General features: G+C 32.4%; 2 protein-coding genes across 3 annotated transcripts in view; one reads left to right on the top strand and one right to left on the bottom strand.

The window, feature by feature from the left end:
- LOC118197961 (PP2C-like domain-containing protein CG9801) overlaps positions 1–8830 on the bottom strand; it is a 62010-nt gene extending 53180 nt beyond the window's left edge. The window contains exon 1 of the mRNA XM_035369534.2: positions 8591–8830. Coding sequence (XP_035225425.1) covers positions 8591–8727 — 137 coding nt within the window. The 5' untranslated portion in view covers positions 8728–8830. The remainder of the gene's footprint in view (positions 1–8590) is intronic.
- Positions 8831–9191: 361 nt separating this feature from the next.
- On the top strand, positions 9192–19492 carry LOC118198002 (uncharacterized). Of its 2 annotated transcripts, none has more exons than XM_035369588.2 (2): positions 9192–9347; positions 18160–19492. In XM_035369588.2, exon 2 carries the CDS (start codon positions 18274–18276, stop codon positions 19312–19314), a length of 1041 nt encoding a protein of 346 aa, XP_035225479.1. In that variant the 5' UTR covers positions 9192–9347; positions 18160–18273; the 3' UTR covers positions 19315–19492. The 2 variants fall into 2 exon arrangements, with proteins under 2 accessions (XP_035225479.1, XP_085681368.1); XM_085825242.1 differs by lacking the exon at positions 9192–9347 and adding an exon at positions 9453–9566.
- Positions 19493–23074: the final 3582 nt, after the last annotated feature.

Genomic DNA, 23074 nt, shown 5'->3' with positions numbered 1-23074 from the left:
TTTTCATTTTTTGATTTTGCGTTGAATCACTATAAACGGCGAATCACTTTTCAAACTGTTGCCACCAAATGTTAGAGTCTTGCATTATATTTGAAGAAATTAAATAATGAAAAATCTGCATAAATGTATGTATTTCTTGCATTGTGATAAAACAATGGTACAAAGAGCCATCGAATTTTGAATGACATAATCCTCCTATGAATATGGGCATGTGGATGACCAAATTTGAAATTTGTTTTATTATCGATTTCATATTTTGTAAAACTTTAACAAATTTTTGAGTAACAAACTCAATGATTTAAAAGCAAGTAATGGCAACACTCTATGGCGGGGAAAAACTTTTTTATCACCAGCACACGGAATTGTGTATCGGAAATTCTAAAGATATGCTCATTTTAAAATTATTTTGCGACATTGGTATCGAGATGAAGTTTACGGTTTAAGTGCAAAGAACATGATATTTCATAAATAAAGGTAACACACAAAATGTTTAAAAAATGCTCCTTCAAGCGTAATTTAAAATCTGAGACCCTTCAGATTTTTTTTATTATTATTTTTCTCATTTTTTTTATTATTATTAAATTTGTTTCCGCAGCATTTGACAGCATCTTCAGCAGGCGTTCTTGTTCGCACCCAGAAAAACAGATGAATGGATGACACCCTAATGATTGATTAGTTTTAAAATGTATGGTGTAAAAAACCAGGTGCACTTTTAGGGTAACCTTACTTTTGATTTGGAATATGTTTCGACCACATCGTGCTTATCATATGCTAAAATGGAAATAAACAAAAATTCGCTAGAGTGTAATTTTTTCAAGTACATCGGCATGCTGTTTGATCGGCGGCACTGCTCATGTGACAAATTTGTTTTCCGAAAATTTTTTTCAAAAGTCGGGGTTCGACTTCTACATGGGTATATACATTATATAAAAATTCTTAAATAAAATCTGAAAGCATCTGCTAGAAAAATGTACAATGCAAAATGCATTCCAAGTTTCATCAGGATAAGGATCCTAAACATATGACTCTAAATGCTCGCTTGTAATTATTTACAGCTGTTCTGAAGTTATCAAAACTCATCTATATTCTACAGATTTGAATTCTGTCAAACATGTATAGCAGGAGTTAGGGAAAAAAAGACAAAGGAAACATGGCATTTCTTGAAAGGCTCTACTAAAAGCAATTCTTACAGAGGAATGGAATAAAATGAAACATTCTTATATAAAAAAAAAATAGTTGGATCGATGGCGAAGGATGTCAAAAGTGTAATTTTAGCTACAGGATAACCAATGAAATATTAAATGTCCGAATTACAGAATACACAACATTTGTTCAAAGTGTTTTAATATTTAGGAGGGTTCATTTTCAGAACATTTTGAATAAGTTATTTTTGTACTTCCTTATTATAGCAGCCTTAAACAGAATTGCTAATCAACCAAGATATCTCGCCAACTAGTGAAGCATGATGATAGAGATCAACAACACAATACAGTCAAAAGTCTTTAATCCGGACTCATCGGGACTTTGGAGATTCCGGATTATCGGTTTTTCCGGATTATAGATCATCAGTTTAAATCTGGTAAGATGGCATGCAGAAATTATACAATTAAAAATATGAAACCGCAATTTATGAAATAAAGAACAATTATGATCTAAAGGGTATCAAAATTTACAAAAAAAAAAAAAGCTTAATATATATTTGTTTACTTTATTGAACATTTCTTTCAACGCGCGCATGCGTAAAGCATACATTACGCATAGTCGAAATTAGAAAATTGCAACCAGAAAACTATTTGATGTGTATTCGTGATATTTATAATGACGAGGAATTTGATTTAAATCATATCAAAGATGGAGAACTTTGATATGAAATACTACATTTAGTATGGAATTATAAGCCGAATAAAATAAAAACATCTGCCCTGAAGATAAGGATAGTGCTGACAGATCAACTTCCAGTTCATTGCGTGACGCGACGTCCCCCCCCCCCCCCGCAGAGCAGCGTGAAATTGATAAACAGATTTCGGAATGGTTATAGGAACAAAGAATATGCCTTCATTTACTTTTTGTTTGATGGACATCGAAACATGCTTTCGCTTTGTAGATCCTTTGGGAGCTCCAGAATCGGAAATTCTTTTTGACATAAATGAAAGTTCAAGCTTACTTTTATAAAATTGTTCTAAGAGTCTGCAAAAAATAATAAGCCGGATCCAATTAGAAGATTAAGGAACAACGCAATTTGCAACATTAACTGAAATAGATAATTAGATCATTTTAGCTTAGCTTATACCATTCGTAATACATTAAACGCGCATGCGTAAATGTATTATGCGCATGCATAAAAGCATATGTGCATGTGTAAACGCATTATGTGTTTACGCATGCGCAGAAAGTTTGTAGCTTTGAGGTCTGGATTAAAGACTTTTGACTGCATACTATAATAACAATAATACTCACATATCATTTAAGACTATTTTTAACAATCGCTATGACAAGACCATATTCACGAAACTGCTTTTAACAATACCTCAAAAATATCATTTTTCCTATGTACTGTAATATCTTGTTATTTAATAAATAACTATATTTATTGCTGAAGTGGTAACACGATATTTGCATTATGTAACCATTGCTCAGCAATGTGAGAAATTGTTTTAAAAATGAGAATTCTGAAGTTTTTACCAGCAAGGAGAAGTATGAAAGTTTTGCCACTAAAGAATTTCTTCAAATTATCTATCTCTGTGAACTAGAAATAAAATTTATTTTCTAATAAGAAGATTGCCTGTTTTGTCAATTACTGCAAAATACATAACAGTACTTTATCCACATAAATTTCAAAAGATATGATTCGAGGGGATGTTGAGCCATGGCCCATTGTTTTTTATTATACCACTTGGTTAAACCTACAGTCTTTCCACATTTTGGGTATAAACACAAATTGTTGAATCTATAAAACTGAACTTGCGGTTCACAGTAAAGAGACCGTAAACAGCTTTGTCAAGTTGCTCTAATTTATGCCCCTTCCAGTAGTCCGAGTAGATTGTTAATCCATCTTGTACATGTTGAATAATTTTCTCCATAAGTATACTTGCATCTCTATTCAAGATCTGAACAAAAATGCACTCAAGATTTGGTGGCATACTTCTCCAAAAATCTACTGTTGTGGAAGTACTCAGCTTCAGTAGGTCTTACGTCAGATGAACAATTTTCATCAACTTTGAGTATTTTATTGGGACTGCCTATTCCCCCACTAAATCTTTGCAACAGATGTAGGGAACACATTCATGTAATTGCTGTAGCCTTTTCACACATAAAGCTGTTTGTCACACCATATGATGAATGCCAACTCCTCTGCCCAGGAATACATAAATCTAATAGCAGTGATGAATGATATTCTTGAAACACTGAATCAATTTCCAACATGGTGGCCCTTCTTTCTTGTATGAATTTTAATACTTCACCTCCAATGATTTTGTCATTGACATATAGTTTCACGTTGTGGCCATTTCTGCATACTCGCTTGTCAAGTAGAAGACTGAAAAAATATTGCAACCACCTCTCATATTCACAAAAAAGCAAGAAATATTTTTAAAAAACTAATGCCAGTTCAAAACCCTTAACAAAAAATGAAACAGGATACTAATATTAGAACATGTGGCGAGAGCAAAATTGTAATATGCAGTGAGGTATAAAACATGGGGAGATTTTGGCGAGATATCTCCATTGATTTGAGGGCCTCTTTAAACAATGAAGTACTGTTATGGGGTAGAGTAGACTTTAAGGTACCCCTTGTATTATGGCAAACTTGTTTGATTTATCACCAACTTGTTGTTCCATTTATGGTTGTCTGAGTATTTGAATGTTATGGAAATCCTATTGTGACATAATTGGGTACACGATTCTGGGAAATTTTGAATCATGGGATGTTTTGTAAGCGTTTTTATGGTGTGTGTTAAAACCGTTTAGTTGGATTTGAATGGGTTTGCAGGAAGAAAGGCTCAGATAGTCACTATGTGAAGCATTCGATTAGAAAGAGTACCTGGTTTGAAAAAAGTCATTTGAGTATGATTGATATTTTGATTTTTACGTGGCTCTGGGTGTACTAAGCAAACTCAAAAATCATGGTATGTGAATATTTGCTTTTGGTAGTGCTTAAATGTACAACATCTTTTTCGTTTTTTATGTTATTTTATTGTTTGGTTTAAAATGTATTTTATTGAGATTATGTATTTTTTGTTTGCCTATGTTGTAGACTTTGGTGCTCCTTTGACTTTTTAAGTGAAAATACAGTCAAAAGTCATTAATCCGGACTCGTCGGGACTTCGGCGATTCCGGATTACAGATCATCAGTTTAAATCTGGTAAAATGGCATGCAGAAATTATAAAAGTAAAAATATGAAACCGTAATTTACGAAATAAAGAACAATTATGATGTAAAGGGTATCAAAATTTACAAAAAAAAGCTTAATATTTATTTGTTTACTTTATTAAACATTTCTTTCAATGTAAGTTGTATCAGTTGCTTCGTTTTTTATGTGATAATACATTCTCTTTAATTCTATAAACAGACATAATTTCTTGTTCAGTTACAAAGTTCCGCTGTTCAAGTCCTATAATTGCTGTGTCGAGAATACCAACTAATTTGTCAATAGAAATTTTTTCGTTTTCAATAACCTATGTCACTTTCTTCGCTATCGGAAGCGAATTATAATGACGAGGCATTTGATTTAAATCATATCAAAGACGGAGATGAAATACTACATTGAGTAAGCAATTATAAGCCAAATAAAATAAAAACATCTGCCCTTAAGATAAGGATAGTGCTGACAAATCAACTTCCAATTCATTGCACGCTGCAGCAGCGTTAAAGATAAACAAAGTTTAGATAAACAAACGTTTAAGTTTAGATAAACAAAGAATATGCCTTTATCCATTTTTTGTTTAATGGACTCCGAAAGATACTTTCGCTTTGTATATCCTTTACATATTAGTAAATATATATCAGAAATTCTATTTGACATAATACAAAGTTCAAGCTTATTTTTATAAAATTGCTCTAACAGTCTGCAAAAAATAATAATCCGGATCCAACTCAAAGATTAAGGAACAACGCAATCTGCAACATTAACTGAAATAGATAATTAGATAATTTTAGCTTAGCTTATCCCGTCCATTATACATTAAACGTGCATTCGTAAATGTATTTTGCGCACGCACACACGCGAATTCGCAGCGGTAAAGGTCTTACGCGCATGCGTCAACGCGAAGCATGCGCAGAAAGTTTGTAGCTTTGAGGTCCGGATTATAGATCATTCCGGATTATGGGTGTCCGAATTAACGACTTTTGACTGTATATCGATGTGTACATGGACAAAGTAAAGGGAGTGCGCAATGCAACTTTGTGCAGTTCTGGGATTTTTAAGTGAAAATAGGTCGACGTGTACATGGATAAAGTTAAAAGAGGTTAAAGAAGTTAAAAGAGGGGGGTTAAGTGAAAATAAGCTGATGTGTACATGGATACCGAGTTTGTGCAATTGTTTGTTTTGTTATTTTGGCTTTGTGTAGCGGCGATTTTTGGCCCAAAAATCGCCACTTCGCAAGCCAAAATAACGAGTCAAAGAATTGCACAAAATCGATATCCATGTACCGCCAAAAATCGCCAAGGGGTACCCTAAACTATACTTTTACCCTGTTATGATTTTACCAAAAACATTTTGAATATCTTTTTAAAACAAGCAGGTTTTAAAAAAGAGGATTAATAGTATACACCAAAAAAAAGGGAGGATGTTAGCTAAAATTCACTAACTGAAAAAGTACTAACATTTGTAGATAAATGAAAAACCAGAAGTGTCCACAAACAAATGTGAGCCACTATATGTGCTGACATTCTTTATGCTGTTTGTACAAGGAAGCGATGTGCAGCAAGATGCAATTGGTGAGAAATAAGCCACAACAGACATTTCAAAATATAATTATGCTCAAAACTAGTTACAATTTTTTTTTAATTCCACACCTTTTTTATGTTGCATCCATTGTTTTAATAAAACTACTCATTTACAGTTGACTTTAATGTACCCCTTGTATTACAGCAAAGTTGCTATTTCATTTATTGCCAAGTTGTTGTTTCATTTACTGGCAAGTTGTTGCTTCATTTGTGGTAGCCTGAGTAGTTGAATGTTATGGAAATAATATTATGACGTAATCATTGCGATAAATTCATAAGGCCTTGTGGTTGTGTGTGTGTTGATTAGGAAGTATATTGCTTGTTTCGTTGGTTAGACAGTAAAATGGCCGAATGCAGTAAGATTAATTTGAAGTTTCTGTACGATTTGGAAAGGAAGGGGAAAAGAGCATTGTAAATGAAGGTTTACTTAGTTGCCATTATAAGGTGTCCTGTTTGTAGGAAGGAAATGCGTATGGTTGAACGTCATTACAAAGGATATTTTTTACCCTTATTTTGTGAATTTATGTGGTGAAGCCTGTATACAGATTCTAGTTCAGATAACTTTAGGAAGTTTTTGGATGCTGTTAAGGAATTTTCTTTGACTGAAGAGGTGTGAATTCGTAAATAAGGTAAGTGGATATTTCTTTTGTTTAGTGCAAAGATGAACTGCCTTTTTCATGTTATTTCAGTGTTTTATTTAAAATGTAGTTTATTGAAATTATATATTTTTTTGTTGGCTGCTCTTTTGACTTTTGAAGTGCATATAGTTTGATGTGTACATGGACAAACTCAAGGGAGTGCACAAAGCTTAGTTTGTGCAATTCTCTAATTAAGTGAAGGCTTAATCCTAGTATACGGTGCACATGAGAGTTGGTGAAATTCGGGTTTAAGAGACTAATAAGCGCGCCAACTGTGGTAACCAAGCCGATTTTGATGCTCTGGAGGAGAGTGCATTTGGGAGCATTTTTGCGCATGCTCATTAAATATTTTAAATTGATAAGTTTTGATTGGTGCAGATGGAAGAGAAGAATTATTTCAAACCATTGTTTGAAGTTCCGTTAATCTTCGGTCTTTGGCTGAACTGAACGAGAAAGGATAACGTATGTTCAGGTAAAGTTTATTTATCTTTTATTTTTTGTATTTTTTAAAATAACAGTAGTGGTTCCACCGAGTTTCTGATTGGTTAATATTTTTTAATTAATCGGTTTTTGGTCAGATACTGAATATGATTTTAGTTTGATAACGTCTTTTATTCTACAGTTCGAGTTGCTAACGTATTTTGTTCTACAGTTCTATTTGCTAACGTATTTTGTTCTACAGTTGGATAACGTTACTTTTCGATTACGATGTGCAGTGCTATGAATTGCGAATATTTAAACATGAAATTTTTTTTGGAAGTTAGAACTGGAAGGAAAGCTTGCTGTAATTCAATGGGCAGTAGATGTCGGATTGCTGCCAAATTTTAAAAATTGTGCCATGGCCGCACCGTATACTAGGATTTGGAAGGAACGTGAAGTGCTGTTAAGCGTGGGATGAAGGGGACGAAAAAGGTAAGCGAAGAGTTTGACTTTTATTTGGTGGAATATATGTGGCGGCATCTGAAAAATAATAAATCATCATCCGAAAAAATGAAAGACTTTATATTTGCAATAAAAGCAATATATCCGCCACCCGAGTTTGAGGGATATAGCATTTGAGTTATGATATAGACCCTAAAACATATGTGACACTGAGCCATGGTATTTAATTTATTATATTTGATATGTGAATGTTTTGTATTTGTTGCGATGCATGTTGAAAATCATTTTGTTTACTTTTTTTGCCAACTCAAACTTGTGGTGACGCTTTACTTTGAGGTTGCCAAAAATTTGGCGACAAACGTAAACGCATCATTTTGGTGTTGGCGACAATTTTAAAAATCGCGCCAAGGCCGCACCGTATACTAGGATTTTACCTAAGTGAAAATAGGTTGATGTGTACATTGTGCAGTTCTCTGTCTTTTTATTTTGGCTTTGTGTAGTGGCAATTTTAGCCTAGTTTGTGCAATTCTCTCTTTTTTAAAGTGAAAATCGGTCGATCTGTACATGGTAAAGTCAAGGAAGTGTGCAATGCCATTTTTGTACAATTGTGGGATGTTTTTTTAAGTGAAAATTGGTCGATGTGTACATGTATACCGAGTTTGTGCAATTCTTTACCTTGTTAATTTTTGGCGCAAAAATTGCCGCTACGCAAGCCGAAATAACAAGTTAAAGAATTGCACAAACTCGCTATCTTACGACTTATTGAACTTAGTTTTATTTTGAATTCATCACTTTTAAGATAAGTCATAAATGCTGGCCAAAAATCGCTGGTACGCAAGCCAAAATAACAATTCAAAGAATTGCACAAACTCGGTATCCATGTATCGCCAAGGGGTACCTTTAAATATACTTTTACCGACTACTCTTTTAAATATAACATATACATAAATTTAATAGACTTTTGACTTCGCTACTTTGCTGTATCAACATATACAATACGAGATCGGACTTGAAATATGAAATGGAGCGCGTCCAAAACATAAAAACTACGCTAAATTTTGAAAATATACTCATAAAATCAAAAAATACCATAATAAGTAAATGGATATTATACAGAATACCCCACCCTAATAAATATTTGTGTATGAAAGAACCACTGGAAGTCGGTGATGTACAAGGAGATTTGCTGTCGGATTTCTTTTCTTGACCAGTTGAAAGTTGCCTCAAAAAGCCACCAACTTTTTCTCGAAAAGTTGGCATCATTGCACCAAATAAATATAACACAAACACAAGAAAATAATACAACACCAAACCACAACACCTAAACAAATTCTCCTTTCCGAAAAGAAAACAAATAAACTCTGAAAGCCGCACGTTGCCATTCAACAAATCCAATAATTGGTATTTCCGTGAAAATTTTAAATTTATATAATAACATTCATAACCCTCCAAAAATTGTAATATGTGATATATACATACATATATGTATACTTTTAAAATTACTCTACTGTAATAAGAAAATATAACCGCTAAAAATATTTTATAATTTAGAGACGCAAATTAATGTTCTATTAGACGATCGGATTTTCATCAGTCTTTGTAAATACTGAAATAGAAAAAAATCATGTCATACTTTCTGTTATTTATTTTTAAATGCTGAAATATTTTGCCTTAATAATTTAGATACAACTATGATTTCTATGAAATAACATTTTTCAGAAGTTTTAATAAGCACACTGCATTTTCAATCTAAGCGCGCAGATCACCATTTTTGCTTATTGTGTTCTGTGAATCTGGTCGTATCTTTTGTAAATCGGTGTTACCAGGTTGAAAAGTAGAAAGTTATAATATTGATTCTAGCAGAAGACTTTTCGTATTTACAGGTAAGCTCTCATGTGCTTTGTAAATAATGGAAAAGTATGCATTTTTTTTTTTACATTTATAACTATGAAACCCATGCCCAAATATCAAAATGGTGGTGCGATAACATGTACTGAACATGCAATCAATAAATTCTGTTAAATGCAGTAATTTTTATGTATGTTTTGAAATTTTAATTTTTATGAATCAAGACATTAATAAAAATGTTTTATAAGAAAGTTGTAAGTATAATCTTCACTGTATATTGGGGCGATTTTGCACTGTTTTCATAATGCAGTTCGTACCTGTGATGAAAAAATCTGCTTTATTAGTCAGTCATAATATTGTAAGAGAAATGTTTATTTTTGTAACTGCTACATTAATGATGTCTTGAAAATTATTATTATAAGTAAAATTTATGATTATCTTAAGTTCTGTAATATTCCAAGTTTGCTGACTTTTTAAGATTAAAGATACTTTGTTTTTTTTATTTCGTGTGAGATATGTACCTACTAAGTTGCCCACTGGTTGCTTTGTTTTTTTAATTTCGTGTGAGATATGTGCCTACTAAGTTGCCCACTGGTTTAACATTTATTTGTAGAATAAGTCTGGTCTATAATTCCCTCACGTGCATCATTCATACAGATCAGTTTCCCGAATAAATCTCTTTATAAAGGCATCCTTTCTATTAGACACTTCAGCTATCTTTCGCCTTAACCAATAATCGGACCATTTTCATTTCGTTTCCAGTAAAAATTTTAGTACAGTAACAAAAATTTAAACAAATTCAAGAATTTGTGTTATTTTGAAGATCAGTGTGCTTGACTTAACATATTCTGTAAGTTATGTGAAAGACAAATTTCAACTTTTGCATTAAAATGCTGTTTACAAGATGTAATATAGTGTTTTCCTCCCATCCATTGTGTTTAATAAAGTATTCTTTTTGTGTGTGTGAAAGAAGTTTTTAAAAGTTTATTAAGTATCCGTTTATGTGTCTTATTTTTGTTCTAAATATGTGGATATTTGTACATACATATATAAATCGTAGATAATCAAAATTTTTAGATTTTCCATGATAACAAAATATATTTATCTTTTTATTTGTAATAATCACATAGAAATGATCTAGATATTTGAAGACTTTTGAACACAGAACAACAGAAAATAATACTGTTCAACGAATCAAGTAATGTGTAAATAAAAGGGGGTTTCATTCTGGCCTCATCATATTTATCTATATTTTTGCTTCTTAAAATGTAAGGACAGTCTTATTTTTAAGTAAATATGACACCTGGCTCAACATCAAAATTCAATATTCCGTACATCTTTATTAATCTGTGTTTATTCAATCCAATTACTGGACCAATTAGAAAGAAAGTCTGAAGTTCTGTTGTAGTGCTTAAAAAGTGTGTTAATTTACTTAAATGAGCTTACTTCATTTCTTGTTGACATATATCATATCATATCTGGGTAAAATCCTAATATATGGTACGGCATTGGCACGATTTTCAAAATTGTCACAAACACCAAAATAACCCATTTACTGCTCATGATAAATGTCATATTTACTACTTGTAATAATGTCGCCAAATCCCGTGTGTACCATATACTAGCTGAATATGGTAAAAGTATATTTTAGGATACCCCTTGGTGATTTTTGGCGGCACATGGATACCGAGTTTGTGCAATTCTTTGACTTGTTATTTTGTCTTGCTTAGTGGTGATTTTTGGGGCAAAAATGGCCACTACACAAAGCCAAAATAACAAGACAAAGAATTGCACAAACTTGGTATCCATGTCCACATCGACCTATTCTCACTTAAAAAAGCATCCTGGAATTGCATAAAAATATAATTGTGTGCTTTCTTGATGTCATCCGTGTACATATTGACCTATTTTCACTTTAAAAAAATCAGAGAATTTCACAATTGCGCATTCCCTTGACTTTGTCCATGTACACATTGATCTATATTCACTTAAAAAGTCAAAGGAGCAGCCAACAAAAAATATATATAATCTTAATAAACTACATTTTAAATCAAACAATGAAATAACGTAAAAGAGGAAATTCATTTTAGCACTACACGAAGGAAATATCCACTTACCTTAGTTACGCATCTTCAGTCAAACACAGTTCCTTAACAGCATTCAAACACTTTCTAAAATTATCTGAACTAGAATCTGTGTACTGGCATCACCACATAAATTCAAAAAATAAGAGTAAAAAATATCCTTTGTAATGACTTTTGACCAGACGCATTTCCTTCCTAAAAACAGGACATCTTATAATGGTGACTAAGTGAACCTTCATTCACACACCAGTCAAGTAATGCTCTTTTCCCCTTCCTTTCCAAATCCTACAGAAACTTCAAATTAATCTTTCCATATTCAGCCAATTTACCATGTAAACTACAAAATAAATAAACGTGGTAATCCATCACACACAAGCTCTTACCCAAAATCCGACACACACTCTCCAAATTTTTTCCCATGATTCAAATTCACCGCAACCAATTACATTATAATAGGGTTTCCATAGCATTCGTGTGTGTGTGTGATTATGGCAAAGCCTCGAGGGCTATCTGCCTAAGAGGAGGGATGCCTTCGTGGAGGACTTTCTAAGGGAAACTGGCTCGTATACACGTTACACATGGGGAAAACCACGAAAACGCCCATGCAGCCAGCCCGTTCGCGGGATTCGAACCTCGGACCGAACTACCAGTGTTCAGCGACTTTACCGCTCGGCCGCTGGTGGGCCTCTCCATAGCATTCAACTACTCAGGTTGTCATAAATGAGACAACAACCTGGCGATAAATGAAACAACAATTTCTCGATAATACAAGGGGTACCCTAAAGTCAACTCTAACCATGAATATCAGTTTCATAAAATAGGTCATTGGGCAACTGTCTTGCAACACCTTTCCAGTTTGATATCTGTACTGGAATAATAAAAGTCATTCACTGGGTTGCAGCATCTGCTTCCTAAACTTCTACTTACAGCCAGTTTTTTTTTTTTTTTTTTTTTTTTATTCTGCTGTTTATTTTTGGATCTAAGGTAAAATCCAAGTAAATTCGATATTTATAATAGTTTAGTAAATGTCTCTTAAAATAAATATTTGAAAAGAAATTATATAGGTGTCTAGTGATGATTTAAAGGTGTTGAAGTTAAACATATGTTCTGCTAATACATAAACAACAGGCAGTAAGAATTTATCAAATTAAAATTTGAGCTTTTTTATTTCCAAAATTAAACTCCTAAAACCACTGTCGTCAAAAACCTTGATTAGATCACAAAATACTACCATTGTGCGCTTAATAGGCTTCAAGTTTTGGGCATCTCTTCAGTGGTGGCTCATAGTGAAAATTAGTGGGGGTGCTGTTCCAAAAAAATTTAACCTCTGTTTTAAAATTGTGTAAAAGGAAACAAACATGTATAAAAAGAAAATTTATTTTGAAACTTCATGAAATCTTACAAGAAAAAAATTTAACATTTCTTAATTACTTTAACCTAAATTGTTACAGTTCAATCTTTAAATGTATTCATTTAAAAATGAAATCCATTCTTCTTGTTTTAATTTACGCGAAAAGATCAATAATTTTCTCCTTGATCTCTGGATGACAACTGAGGAAATATTTGTTATTTGAAAGCAATGCAAGTGCATTTAGTCTTTCAGAATTCCTAGTGCTTTTAGAAAAGTTTTCATTCTTTTCAATGTTGAAAAGCAGCGTTCTGCCTCTGATGTAGTCATGGAAACTCTCCAGAGAATTTTTATCAGTTTTGTAATTTCACTAAGAACATCATCTAGATTATTTTCGAAGATAAATTTCTGTAGCTCAATTAATTTGCAGTATTCATGGATATCAGACCTACAATAGAATACTTTTAGTTCAGTTTCAAGCTTTTCTTTGTCAATCATTGGATATGTGTCAGTGGTCAGTATTATTCCTTCTGCCGGATGGATGTTCATTCCTAAAACTAGTGAAGAATTTCTTGTTAAAAAATTTAGCAGCTGCTAAATGTTTAGTGGAAGAATATCTGTGCATTATATCAATACATAGTATAAAGTCACATATTTCCTTAGCTTCTGCCATCAGTGAAAATTTCTCCCAGTGCTTTGAGCTTCTTAGTTCTAAAATAGCAGTTTTGAAGTTTGTTATAAGTTCATTAACTTTAACCTTTTAACTGTCATGCCCGAGAATGTCACGCCCGAGTATTACTCGGGGTAATTTTTTTTGTGAGTGCATCGTATTGTTATACCCGAATATATATCAAGAGACGTTTATTTCGGCTTCATCTCTTTGTCAAACCCGACTGTTTCTCGGGAAAAGTTAATGTGTGCTCAATTCAATAGATGGCAGCACTCTACGGAAGATTTCAAAGGTTAGAGGTTAGACGTTATTTGGTTCAATTTGACAATTTGTGCACCCAAATCATCAAAATAACTTAACAGTTAAAGGGTTAAACACACTAATTTCTCTGGATTGCATTTAGTGATACATTATTTGTACATGAGGCATAATCTGATAAAAAAGCTCTAACTAAAACTTGAAATTATCATCATTTAGATATTTTAAAATGCCTTTTGCTTTTGCAATAGTTTGATCTGCATTTGATGTTGATTGAATTTCAGTAAGACAATTTTTTAAAGGTTGCAAATTTTCATGAGCTTTGGTCCGTATGATGAAGCGCGGAGTGAAAAGAAATCATGTTTCCAACAGCATGCCAGAATTTCGGCACTGCAAGAGCGACAGTGCTGTTCTCTCTCCCTGGCTCGCGTGCTGCTTTCTGTGTGCACATGCGCAGAACAGACAAACACCATGTCACTGGAACTGTGAAGCACGCAGTTCCGAACAGACTTTCGTACCTTTTTAACAAACTGGGGGGACGGCTACTGACATTAAGCTTAAGGATTATGTATTGTAAAAGTATAAAGAAAGAATTAAAGACTATATTAAATATTAAAAATAATAAAAGTGGAAATAAGGGGTGCTGCAGTATCACAGTGCTAATTACGAGTCGCCACTGCATCTCTTAAACTTTCAGTGAAATAGATTTGATCAATAGTACCATGTCCTCTGTGGAACCAATTTGTGCTTCCTAGAAAGCAAATTATAAATCGTGAATCATTAGATGATAAGTAATTCTTCTCGAGATGAATTTTTTTAAAAAAAGGATCTTGTGGACAAAAAAAAAGTAAAACAAAATATTGTAGAAATAGTGCCACATTTAAATATTTAAAACTATTCTTTAACTATGTAATTTTAAAAAAATTAATTCATTTATAAAATTTTAAATTGTAATAATATATTTATTATTTATGTTAGGGAGCTAAAAATGCAATGAAATTTTTCACCAATCAATAAATAAGTACTCTACCACATTTTTTACTAAATTCTTTTGATGGAGAATAATTTTATTCCTGAAATAATAAAACATTTACTTTCAAATAAGTTAAACTAGTATTAGTAAACTATCTTGATCAGCAGTATCACAGGTGAATTGTTATTCATTTCTTCCTTTTTTTTTTTTTTTTTTTTTTTTTTTTTTTTTTTTTCCTGGAAGAAGTCCAACCATAGTGCAAATATTGTATCAGTTCTAGATGCTTAAGTCAGTTGTAATTTGTAATAAAATTTGGTAGACTGACACTGGTACATATCAAAAGCATCTCTGTCAATTTTTTGACTTCCTTGGACAGTGTTAACATTTTATAACTCCTTTGCATTTCTACTGCACTACATCATTCACAGTGACACATGATGTGTGAAATTTGTCAGATACCTCACAGATGGAATGCCCAAACCAGTTGGCAGAATAATTAGGTTCTTTTTCACCGTAGGCTCAAATGTGCTTTAACCCACAGCCTTGTTTTTTCATTAAGTAATACAGTCAAAAGTCGTTAATTCGGACACCCATAATCCGGAATGATCTATAATCCGGACCTCAAAGCTACAAACTTTCTGCACATGCGTCGCGTTCACGCATGCGCATAGGCGTTTACGAGAGCACATAAGACCCTTACAGCTGCGAATATGTTTGTGCGCATGCGCGTTTAATGTGTAACGGAGTTGGTTGATCTTTACATTATGGTAACTTGGCGTTTTTTTGGCGAAAATTTGGCGACCAACTCTTCTGCAGCAACCCTCTATTTTTTTTTCCCGCCGCCATTTTGTCTTCACGAAGTAAAGACATGTTTCTTTTCTTTTTATCTACTGAACACTTCTTCCAACAATCTACTAGCCGAATTACACTTATGCTAGAAATTTTATCTAACAAAACTGCTTAATCATGACAAATATTCACTGCAAAATTGGGAAAAAGTGCACAATACCATACTCCTTACGCGTTTTTCAAAATAACACATACACATAAACCATGTACACGCCGACTTATTTTTACTTATAAAAACATCCCAGAATTGCACAAAAATGGCATTGCGCACACTCTTCACTATATCCATGTACACTGCTTTTTTCTCATAAATTAGAAAAATTTCACGAAAATACATAACAATTTTCTCAATCTTTAAACCCGGTAAAAAGAACATATATGAAATTACCTGATCGCGAAAAAGTATTTCCCTTTCCAAATATGAACATTTCCACATATAAAATAAATAAAATATCCAAAAACTTTTACCTCTAAATCATCTATTACATTATACACGTCACCAACGAATTCATACCGCAAGCATTACAAATACTTAGTATCAAATATTTAAATTATTTCCATGCACGTTTACTTCAACTTAAACGTGTACCAAATTCCTACAAACATAAAATTCACAAAATAACTATCATTTAATTAAAATATCACTAAACCATGTACACGTCGACTTATTTTTACTTAAAAAAACATCCCAGAATTGCACAAAAATGGCATTGCGCACACCCTTCACTATATCCATGTACACTGCTTTTTTCTCATAAATTAGAAATACATGACAATTTTCTCAATCTTTAAACCCGGTAAAAAGAACATATATGAAATTACCTGATCGCGAAAAAGTAATGAACATTTCCACATATAAAATAAATAAAATATCCAAAAACTTTTACCTCTAAATCATCTATTACATTATGCACGTCACCAACGAATTCATACCGCAACCATTACAAATACTTATTGTCAGATATTTAAATTATTTCCATGCACGTTTACTTCAACTAAAACGTATACCAAATTCCTACAAACATAAAATTCACAAAATAACTATCATTTAATTAAAATATAATTAAATTCAAAAACACTACTTAAAATATAAATGAGCACATACATCAAATTAATACATACATAAATACCCATTTCGAATTCACTTTAGTTACGGCCATGGGATCCAAAAATTCACGAACATTGTTTCACACAACACAGAATAAAGCCAAATACAAAATTTCCAGATTTTTTCCCGATTTCCCCCCTTTTCCGATTAAAGAACCGTAATTCGTCCATTAATATCACATGACATATCCCATGATCTCTCATTTCTCTCACACAAAATAATGCGTAATCGGAACTGAGTACTGCTCACATTATTACCAAAGGGCCAGGTAGTAACCTTTATCGCCTCCAAAATGTCGCCAAACTACCAGTTACCATATTGTAAAGATCAACCACGGAGTTATACGCTAAGCTAAAGTTATCTAATTCAGTTAAAGTTGCAGATTGCGTTGTTCCTTAATCTTCGAATTGGATACGGCTTATTATTTTTTATATTTAGAGCAATTTTATAAAAGTAAGCTTGAACTTTCGATTATGTCAAATAGAATTTCCGATATATATTTACTACAAAGCGAAAGTATGTTTTGAAATCCGAAATCTGTTTATCAATTTCACGCTGCTCTGCGGCAGAGGGTGGGGGGCAGAAACGTCATTATTAGATTATGATAGATTAGAAAGATTATGTCAAATAGAATTTCCGATATATATTTACTAATATGTAATTTGTATCTACAAAGCGAAAGTATGTTTTGAAATCCGAAATCTGTTTATCAATTTCACTCTGCGGATTGGAAGTTGATCTGTCAGCACTATCCTTATTTTCAGAGCAGATGTTTTTATTTTATTTGGTTTATTATTCTGTACTAAGTGTAGTATTTCATCTCGATATACTCCGTCTTTGATATGATTTAAATCAAGTTCCTCGTCATTATAATTCGCTTCGGATAGTGAAGAAAGTGACCCAGAGGTTATTGAAAACGAAAACATTTCGATTGACAAATTAGTCGGTATTCTCAACACAGCAATTATAGGACTTGAACAGCGGAACTTTGTAACTAAACAAGAAATTATATCTGTTTAATAGAATTAAAGAGAAAGTATTATCTCATGAAACGAAGCAACTTACATTGAAGGAAATGTTTAATAAAGTAAACAAATAAATATTAAGCTTTTTCTTTTTGTAAATTTTGATACCCTTTAGATCATAATTGTTCTTTATTTCATAAATTACGGTTTCATATTTTTAATTTTGTAATTTCTGCATGCCATCTTACCAGATTTTAACTGATGATCTATAATCCGGAAAAATCGATAATCCGGAATCGCCGAAGTCCCGACGAGTCCGGATTAACGACTTTTGACTGTACAATGTATGTGATGAATCTGGCACAAACCTTTTCATGAATTTGCATCAAAGGTGTGGCACATTTTCATCATATGTCTGTTCCAGTAGCTGAAGTAGTATGCATTTCTAAATGTTCAGATATTTTTATATGCTCATAACATGCATTAGTATAGGTAATCCTTCTTTCCTTTCGAGAATATGCAGTTATAGCATGCACTAATAATGTTTATTTATATATTTTTTTCTGTTTAAGCATAATATTGTATTTTTCAGATCCTGAAAGAAAAACTGGATATGGAGTGGAATGGTGTTTATACATGATGGAATCGGAATAATTGATGTGCTGATTTAGTTTCTAATTAAACTTTTTCATATACATTCAAAAGTATGCAGAGAGAGAGATTGTATCCTTGCCAAGAATGTGGCAAAAGTTTCCATCAGATGAATCAGCTAAAGCAACACTTGATTATACATATGCCAGAAGAACAGCGTCCATTTAGTTGTTATATATGTGCTAGAAGATTCAATAGACTTCATCACTTGAAATTACATTTAATGGTTCACTTAGGCCAAAGTCCCCATACCTGTGATATATGTGGACGTACCTGTAATCAGCTAAGTGATTTGAAAAAGCATCAGATGATACATACTGGCGAAAGGCCGCACTCTTGTCATATCTGTGGTAAAGGCTTCATACAAGTAGGGGGTATGCGTCGTCATATACAGAAGCATGAAGAAGAAGCTGAACTATCATTGAACTGTAAAGTTTGTGGGAAAACTTTTTCGAAAATTGGTTACTTGCGAAAACATGTACTTTGCCATACTAGTGAAAAACCATATTCATGTGATGTGTGTGGGAAATGTTTTGCTCATGAAACTGGATTAAAGCAGCACCTCATTATACATAATGGTGAAGAGCCACATTCTTGTGAATACTGTGGAAAAACATTCAAGAGACTGGGAAATCTTGAGAAACATGTCGTAACTCATTCAGGTTGCCTTCCATATAACTGTGATATATGTGGAAAGCAGTTCCTACAGTTAGGAAGTTATAAAAGACACGCACTGAGACATTCTAGTGTTATTTCAGATCATTTTGAATCTGTTGAGCCATCTACCACAGATGATGAGGTATCAGTTTCAGAAAGTCATGAAGACTTTGTTTCTAATGTAAATAATAATTCATGGGTAGTAAATGGAGATCAGATTTTAATTAAAACAGACAGCAGTGGTTCTTCAGAAGACGCTGCTTCTAACCTGGACAACAGTTCATGGGTTGTGAACGGTGATCAGATTTTGATTAAAGCTGATGGTAATGGGCCTTCTGAAGATGATGCAGATGGCAAAAGTGAAGAAACTTTTATGATTGTTATCAATGACTCTAACATAGATGACATTACTGATGATATCATTAAAGTAATTGAATAAGCCTGCATTAATTTAAATAATATATTTTATAGATTGAAAATGATGATACCTTGTACGAAATGCAAATTTCTGTATAAAAGTTTTTTTTTTTTTTGGAAATTAGCTATATTTGAATTTCTTTAAATAAAGCCTTTTACATTTATTTTATTCAGAAAATAATTAAATTACCTTATACTTTTGTTGGGTCATTTCAGTTATTATAGTTATGCATATTAATAGTTGCATTTGACTTACAAATTTTCATTTCCCTAGTCACAAAAAATTATGGGCAGAATTTTAGTATGGATTGATTAAAAAAGATTATAAAAAATTTTTCTTGAAAATAGTTAAACGCTGTGTAAAGAATTATTGAGAATGGGTGTTCATCCTTTTCTGTTCATAACTGGCTGAAACATGAAAATATGTATTTCCATAAATTAAAATTAATTTAAATTCTGATAACTTTGGATTTAATCAAAAAATTTTACTTCATGGTATTCAGAATTTATGTTTAAAATCTTGTTAATTTAAGACATAATAAAAATTCAAGCACCTTATGCACATGAAAGCTCTTTGCATTTTTCTTCAGCACCTGCACTAAGACTTTTTATATATAAAATTAATGTAAACATTTATTTTAGCAAATAAAGTTGAAAATTTGAATCATGAATGTTTGTAATGAAATCAGCAATATGAGTTCTAAGAAATTTATATAAGAAACTATCATACATGGTAATGAAAATAAAGTTTGGTGAATGGCTGTGTTCATAAACAAATATTCTTACCTAAATTAGGAAAAAAAAAAAAGTTTTATATTCTTTGAAATAATGTCATCATTTTTAGAAAACTGTGGGCTAAGTCCTCTTTTGGTATTATATGAAGAACCTTTTGATATAGCTTTGAATGTCTGGATATCCAAAGAGCTTGTTTCAGATGTGGGAACAAAAAAAAAGTCTGCTGGAGCAAGATGAAATGAATACAGTGGATTATTGAGGACAAACTTTTAAAACAAGGAAGAAATGTAACTGAGCATTACCATGGACAAGTAATCAGTAGCCAGCCATAAGTATATTTGATGTTCACAAAAGATGCCTTTGCAGTAAACTTGCCAGAGCATCCTTGTATGTGTTGTTGCTTTTTGAGGCTAACACCATCTTCACTTTTTCAATGTTTTTGCCACTACAGAAAGTTGTATACCTATCACTTTGAGTAGCACTGAAAGCATTTGAACCATTCATAAACACACTTTAATGATACAGCTTAACAACACTTTAATGATATAGCTTCATTTCCATGTACTTGTTTCAGTAGATTGTTTTCCTTTTGCAGATTTCCCCAGGTTAAAACATAACTTGTTCCAGGGTCCGTTTTGCAGCCACTGCTACACTTTTGCAGATTGGATTGTCACCAACAGAGCAATCTAATGTGTCCTACTCCATGCCTATTCCGAGATCATGTTCAAAGATCTTTTGCATTCTCTTTTCTGCACTATATCCATATGTGCACATCCTACGACATCATTTACTAAACTTTACTTTAATACATTGTATGTGAGCCATGCTTTTCTCTTATCCAGTTTACCAATACCACCCACTGCAGTCTCGTTCTGTGGTATGATTCACAGTTTTTAAATTTAAATTAACACCCTTGAATCTACAAATTCAAAAGTACAGTGTTTAGTGATCCATACTATGAATAGTGCCTACCACAGGCTATAGAAGCCAATTATTTAATTGCATATTGGAGATACTCGCAAGTGTATCTGATTTGCTTATTTTTCATTTTAAATGACAATGAATGGTGTTATTTGAAAGATTTCCCGCATTTGACCAAAATACATAAAATTATTGCTCTTCTGGATTATAATTCGAATTTTTTCGGAGGGCGGTAATATTTTTTAATTTCAGTTCCTTTTATTCATCTCAAGTTATTGTAAGAGCATATTTTCTTCAAAGAAGCTGTTTCAATAGGGAAATTCTTTCTGTGTTAAAAGTTGATACCTTTTTTTAATTCACATGTTTCTGTGTGATTATTAACCTGTGTTCGTATATCAGAGTTCAACTAGAATCATAGAAATGTCCAAATTCATTCAAAACACATAATTTTATTGTTATCACTTGTTTTCTTTCTTTTATTTTTCTGTCTTATAGATATTATATGTACAAATGAGGCGGGTCTGATTTTCAGAATTCAGGACAACACTAACAAGATCAAACGTGTCTTTTGAGTTCAACAATCATCAAAAGAAAGCTTCAGAATGATGAAGTTTCCAGCTGAACAATGGCTAATCTATCCTGAAACAAATGGTGGTATTTACTATGGCTCTTGTCATTTATTATCCAAAGTGGATGCATCCTTTTCTGCAGATAAAGGATTCAGTGATTGGAAAAACCTGAAACAATGCGAAGAACAGCACGTATGGTACAAATAGAAAAATTCTGTGCATGCTCTCAAATGTTTTCAATAAGAATTTAAACTACGTACTAAATGCAGAGATTTCTCAAGAAAAATATTGAATGGAAATTTTAGAATACCACATCATCATAAAAAAAGTTTAGAGGTTCTGATGAAGTTTTTGGATCATGTAACAGTGAGATTTTTTTAATGATAATGGAACAATGGAATGAATTTGATCTAGTCTTGAAAGAGTGTCTAAAGAATTATGGGAGACCATGTAGCAGTAAAACAAATTATCTTTTGAATGTACGAAGTACAGAGGAATTATATCTGCCAATGTAAAAACAACTGAATATTTCTCCATAATTATGGATTCAACACTTAGCATTTCACGTGTAGATCATTTATCAACTGTCATGAGATGTCCAAGAGTGTGAAATACCAACAGAAGTATTCCTAACATTTGTATCAAATGCTGGGCATAAATCCCAGGAACTGTACACTGCTATAATTAACACCTTCTTATTTCTTGATATTAATGTAATGTTGTGTAGTCAATTTAATTCATTAAAATCTTTTTCCAAATTCAGCTATACACTTAACCACTTGTGCTAAAAAGACGTGCCACACACGTCGAGATGCTTTTGTCTGAAACCCCGAGCGACATGAACACCGCGTCGATAGGCATTTATTGCAAAAATAAAAATAACGTGGTGCACATGTCGCCTAAAAACGAGATTGTTTATTTCTCTAGTTACAGCTCTGGATTGTAGATGCGGAGCGGCGTAAATGAGACACTTTACCACTTGTTATATTATAGCGCACTGCACTGCAACCGGGAGGTTTAGTCGTAGCGCAAATGATTAAATTTACTAAGTAACCTTTGAATTAGGAATCTTAATAATTTATTTGTTTTCTTTAGTTTGAAAAGTCAGATATTTGGCTTTTAGTTTTAGCTTAATTCAATTAAGTGACATGCATCTTAAGTAATTTTTGCAATTTTAAAATAAAAATTATTGATTTATCTGTTTGAAATTTATACACAGTATACAGTAAATTTTTGCCTTTGTGTTGAACTTATTATATTTGTTAGAATAAGTGAATTAGTTGAGAAATTATTTGCAAATAAGATATATTTTCATTAGAAATGGCGAGGATTTTTCTGGCTTTCAAAAGCTACTTTTTAAATCTGTTTTTAAGCAAAATCACTCATTAAGTGGTTTAATCTGGCTCTCACATCCAGTTTCTGAAGGACTGGAAAGCGTGCAAAAAAGGGTTACTTTTTTTTTTTTTTTTTTTTTTTTTTTTTTTTGCTTGGATGGCATCAAGGAGAAAAGAGGTTGAATTGAAATAACGGAAAAGTAGAAATTTTTCTATTGATTTG

This window comes from Stegodyphus dumicola, chromosome 10, assembly GCF_044657685.1.
Source record: "Stegodyphus dumicola isolate Sdum_Otavi_A_Nest chromosome 10, ASM4465768v1".
In the NCBI taxonomy this organism is placed as follows: domain Eukaryota; kingdom Metazoa; phylum Arthropoda; class Arachnida; order Araneae; family Eresidae; genus Stegodyphus; species Stegodyphus dumicola.
Note: the sequence above shows the minus strand (reverse complement) of the source record. Positions and strands in the feature narration are given on the sequence as shown.